General features: G+C 42.4%; 1 protein-coding gene across 2 annotated transcripts in view; it reads right to left on the bottom strand.

Annotated features, from left to right (window-relative positions):
- Window positions 1-50: 50 nt before the first annotated feature.
- snrkb (SNF related kinase b) overlaps window positions 51-4,592 on the bottom strand; it is a 24,339-nt gene continuing 19,797 nt past the window's right edge. The window contains exons 4-6 of one of the 2 annotated variants that reach the window (XM_014012182.1): window positions 3,400-3,541; window positions 573-1,471; window positions 509-526 (exon numbers count right to left, since the gene is read on the bottom strand). In XM_014012182.1, coding sequence (XP_013867636.1) covers window positions 525-526; window positions 573-1,471; window positions 3,400-3,541 — 1,043 coding nt within the window. In that variant the 3' untranslated portion in view covers window positions 509-524. Of the gene's footprint in view, window positions 1,472-3,399; window positions 3,542-4,592 lie in introns of both variants that reach the window. The other variant, XM_014012181.1, reaches the window with a different exon arrangement.

Genomic DNA, 4,592 nt, shown 5'->3' with positions numbered 1-4,592 from the left:
TGTTACCAATTCTTTTAATATTTGAGAGGAATTACAATCATCCTACTTAATTTTAAGACCTCTGAAAGATTGATTTAAGACTTTTTAAGAATCTGTGGGAACCCTGAGAGTAATTTTTGATGTCGATATAAAGAGGAAACCTCAAATAGTATTTGTATATTAAGATTTCCCATTTGAAAAGAAACAAAAACATTGCTAGCTCACTGGGAAAAATTCAGAATTTTAAAGGCATTGTTCCTCAAAATCAGTTTTTTTTTTGTTGCTGCTGCTCAAAAAAAAAGCTTCAAAAATGTTTTTTGGACTATATTTCCTTGTTTCGATGTGATGGGTCACAATTACTTTTGCTTATTTAACAGGTTTAACAGGTTCCTTTATTCTGATGCCTTCTGGTGTTTTAATGAAACCGGTCATCGGCCCGTGCCTAGTCGGTACGCAGACGCCCGCCTGCTCGTCGTCTCAGTCCGTTTGCCACGCCTCAAGTGTCCCATAATGGACCCAGAGAGCGGGCGGGCGATGGGACGGCGTCCCGGGTCGATGCGGGTCACAGGATGGGACCCGGGTCGATGCGGGTCACAGCACGTGGCAGCAGTTGTACTGAGCCAGCGGCAGGATTTTGGGCTTCTTGTGCGTGGGGATGTTGAAGGCCAGAGCTTTCTCACACAGGGGGAACTGGAAGAGTCTCTCGCGGAGCTTGATGCTGTGGCGTTTCCCCTGCTCCGCCTTCGGCGCCGGCTCGTCCCGGGTCCCCTGCGGGCTGCGGGGCCGAGGCCTCTCCGTCGACTCCCCCGCCCTCCCGCTCGGCTCGTTCTCCGTTCTCGGCGGAGACGCGGGGACGTGCGAGGACTCCGGCGTGGAGAGGAGGGGGACGGGTTTGTCCGTGTTGTTGTTGGGTTCGTCCTCTCCGTTGGAAATGTCCGGTTGACAACAGGACACCCCGAAACCAGACAGGGAGGAGGGGGTCTCGGTGAGGGTCTCGTCCCAGTGACTGACGGGTTGATCTGAAATCACACAACCGCTGTCGTCATTCTCCTCAACTGGATCCTGTTCTCTGGAATCAGAACCGTCCAATCCTAACATCTCATCTTCTCCTGGATTTACAGAAGCACGTCCACCTTTAACAAAACCATCCTCCTCCTCCTCCTCCTCCTCCTCCTCCTCCTCACAGATCTGCTGCAGCGCGGGCAGATTTCTGCTGACAGGAGTCTCTTCGACCGGAGCCGGACGGAGGCTGAAGCTGGGCTGCCACGCCTGAGGGGCAGCCTGCTGAGTTGGGGGCCTCGCAGCGAGCAGATCCCCACACTCAGGGGCCCCCGAAGAAGGAAAGGTAGCACCAAGAGCACCGGAGACCCAGTGGGGCGGGGCCTCGGGGCTGAGGAGAAGGTCGTCCAGGCCCTGCAGCCACTGGTGGGCCTCCATCTGGTCGAGCGAAGCCCGGCGAGCCGGATCCTTCTGCAGCATCCTGGAGATCAAACTGACAAGAAAAACAACTTTTACTGTTTGATGAAACATATTTAATAATGTTTTAGTGATAATCTATCTGAGCCAGAAATCTGYCCCTTTCTGTTTCACCAGAGATTGTTCTGATCCGTCACATGAATCAGGACAAAARTCACATSAAGATTAGTCTTTGTCCCTGCTGGGGTCCCAAATCAGTGTGAAAATGTGAGAAAACTGTAAAAACAAGACTGAAAAACCCAGAAGCAAAGAGTTGGGTTTACAGAGCCACATACAGGTTTTTCCTCAGATGTTTCATTGTCCTGAAAGCAGATTATTGTTCCAGGAGGTATTTATATCCAAACCTAACTGCCCTGAAGGTGGGCATGTTCCAAATAATAAATAAAAAAATAAAAAATAAAAAAAAACTCCTGACTTATAAGATCTCTGGAAAAATAATCAGAACAACAAATAACCAGAGAAACAACCTCTGAATGTAGTGAATTCATTATTCAACTGTTTGCTGATGAAGCTGGAATGGAGTTGTCAAACAGATAAAGAGGAGCAGAATGAAAGCTAAAGGCTAAAAGCAGTAACATAAGTCAAAAGTTAGCAAAATGCTAGTTCAGAGCAGCTAAGCGMATCAAATCTCTAGTTGAAAGTAACAACAGGTTCACTAAAAGCAGCAAAATGGTATCTAAACACTAAAAGTAGCAAAAGGCTAACTATAAAGCAGTAAATGGCTAACATAAAGTAGCAAATTGATAGCTCAAAGTGGCAAACACTGTCTGATTCTAAACAATAGCAAAATGCTAGTTAAAAAACAGCCAAACTTTAACTAAGAGCATCAAATATTTAGTTAAAAATAGCCAAATGCTAGCTAAAAGCAGCAAAATGTTATTTGAAAGCTAATAGTAGTACATAGCTGTTTAAAAAGTAGCAGAAAGCTAACTGTGAAGTAGCAAAATGCTAGCTCAAAGTGGCAAAACACTGGTTGAATCTAAGCAGTAGCTAAATGCTAGTTAAAAAAGAGCAACAAATCTATATCAAAAAGTACCAAAAGACAAAAAGCAACAAAATGTTAACTGAGAGCTAAAAGTAGCAAATGGATAACTAAAAAATAAGCAAAAGGCTAAATATAAAATAGCAAAATGCTAGTTACGAGCAGCTAAGCGCAGCAAATCACTAGTTAACAGTAGCAAAAGGTTCACTAAAGCAGCAAAATGCTACCTGAACACTAAAAGTAGCAAAATACTAACTATAACGGTAAAAATGCTAACCATAAAGTGCTAAAATGTTGGCTAAAAGTGGCAAAACCACTGGTTGAATCTGAAAAGTAGAAACCAAACTTTCCTTAAAAGCAGAAAATTGTTCTGTAAAAGTACCAAAAGACTAGCTAAAAGCAGCAAAATGCTAGCTGAAAGCTAAAAGCAGCAAACATGTTTAAATAGCAGTAGGTTAGCTATAAAGTGGGAAAATGCTAACTAAAGGTGGCAAAACACTAGCTGCGTTTTAAAAACAGCAAAAGTGAATGTTTCTGAAGGAACTGGCTTCCTAATGTATTTGATGACAGTGTTTCTAAATGTAGAATAATACAAATGATTTCTTGTTTTTAAGCTTTAATTCGGTGCTTCTTCCTGACACAAGCATCAGTTTGGTTTTACTTCTTTTTGATTTTGCAGAAATCATCTGCTGGTGTTGTTCTGCGAGCTGGGAACAGTCTGAGTGTTTAGGCTGAAGGTGTGAGGAGTGAAGGTTAGGTGAGAAGACAAACACGTATTTATCAGCTGTGTTTTGTTCCAGAACTGTGTTTGTGAGGCTCAGATAAGACGGGGTTTATGGTCTCAGCTCGTCTGACGCAAACAATCTGATGCCATACAATTATTCACAGTAATGAGGTTTCGTGGCCAGCTGCTGAACGTCTGGTTCAGTTTGATGTTTACATGTTGATTCCTCAGGACTCACTCTCTGCAGTCGTCAGAAACGTGTTCGGGGACGGAGTACCGACAGTCCAGGATCATGACCAGGGTCTCACTGTCGTTGGTTTCCTGGAGGGGAGGGACTCCACAGACCAGCATGTACAGGATCACCCCCAAAGACCAGATATCTGGAACACAGACAATATCACAAATTTTAAATCACTTAGAAAATTATCTGTCTTCTCATTTGGTCCGTTTGCTTTAACTGTTCCTGGATAAAATAAAATAAAATAAGAGGAAATGAATCTGCAGAGGACTGGGTTTGGTTCTGTCGACCTCGGGATGGAAATACATATTCACACATTCTGAAAACTCCCTTTCCTTCCTCCTCTGCCTCGTCCTGTCACACACACACAAGTTGAGGGCTGAATCCAAACAGTGGGCTCGTTGTGGTCGTGTTTTATTCTGAGAACTATCATCCTCCTGTCGTTTCTGTCTCCTCTTGTGTTTCTAAAACATCTGAAACAAAAACAGTCTGTTCCTTTCTACGGTTAACTTCGATGTGACACCAGAAACATCACAAATCGCTCATGTACTACAATAAAAATAAACTAAAACTTGTTGTTTTAAATGTCTGCTCTGAAAGTCAAACGCGGCACGCTGAGCAGAAAACGTCACCGGTGGAGGTTAGAGATTTGGAGATCGTAAAAAACATGAAAACATTTTGAACCAAGATGCACATTATTACCTCGTCTCATAAAAATCAGCTGAGACACAAGTTCAGATACATCTATGGGATAAATCTTGTTCCAGCAGGAACTGAATTTGAATTGCTCAGATTGAATCTGAATGTGCATAATTTGAAATTGAATGCATTGGTTTTAAAATGAATTTTACTAAATTTAAACTGAATTTAAAGTTTTGAATTAATTTGCTTTGAAACTGTATTTTGGTTTATTAAAAACTCAGTTTGACTACTTTCACTTTCAGTTCCATAATTCAGRTKKTTGTGTCACATCCTGGTCCTTGAGAAAGCCAGGCAGAGTAATCAAACACAGATCCACAAATTTATGTTTCACTTTGGTGAAGTTTCCCTTCTGTATGTAACAGAATTGATGCAATAAAAGTGACAAAAACAGACAGTTATTTTATTGCAGTGATTAATTTTACCTATATGTAGAAAATAGAGGTGCAACAATACATGCACCCGTATCGAACCGTATCGAACAGTGCTTTAGA

The sequence above is a fragment of the Austrofundulus limnaeus genome, unplaced genomic scaffold (genome assembly GCF_001266775.1).
Source record: "Austrofundulus limnaeus strain Quisiro unplaced genomic scaffold, Austrofundulus_limnaeus-1.0 Scaffold89, whole genome shotgun sequence".
In the NCBI taxonomy this organism is placed as follows: Eukaryota; Metazoa; Chordata; class Actinopteri; order Cyprinodontiformes; family Rivulidae; genus Austrofundulus; species Austrofundulus limnaeus.
Note: the sequence above shows the minus strand (reverse complement) of the source record. Positions and strands in the feature narration are given on the sequence as shown.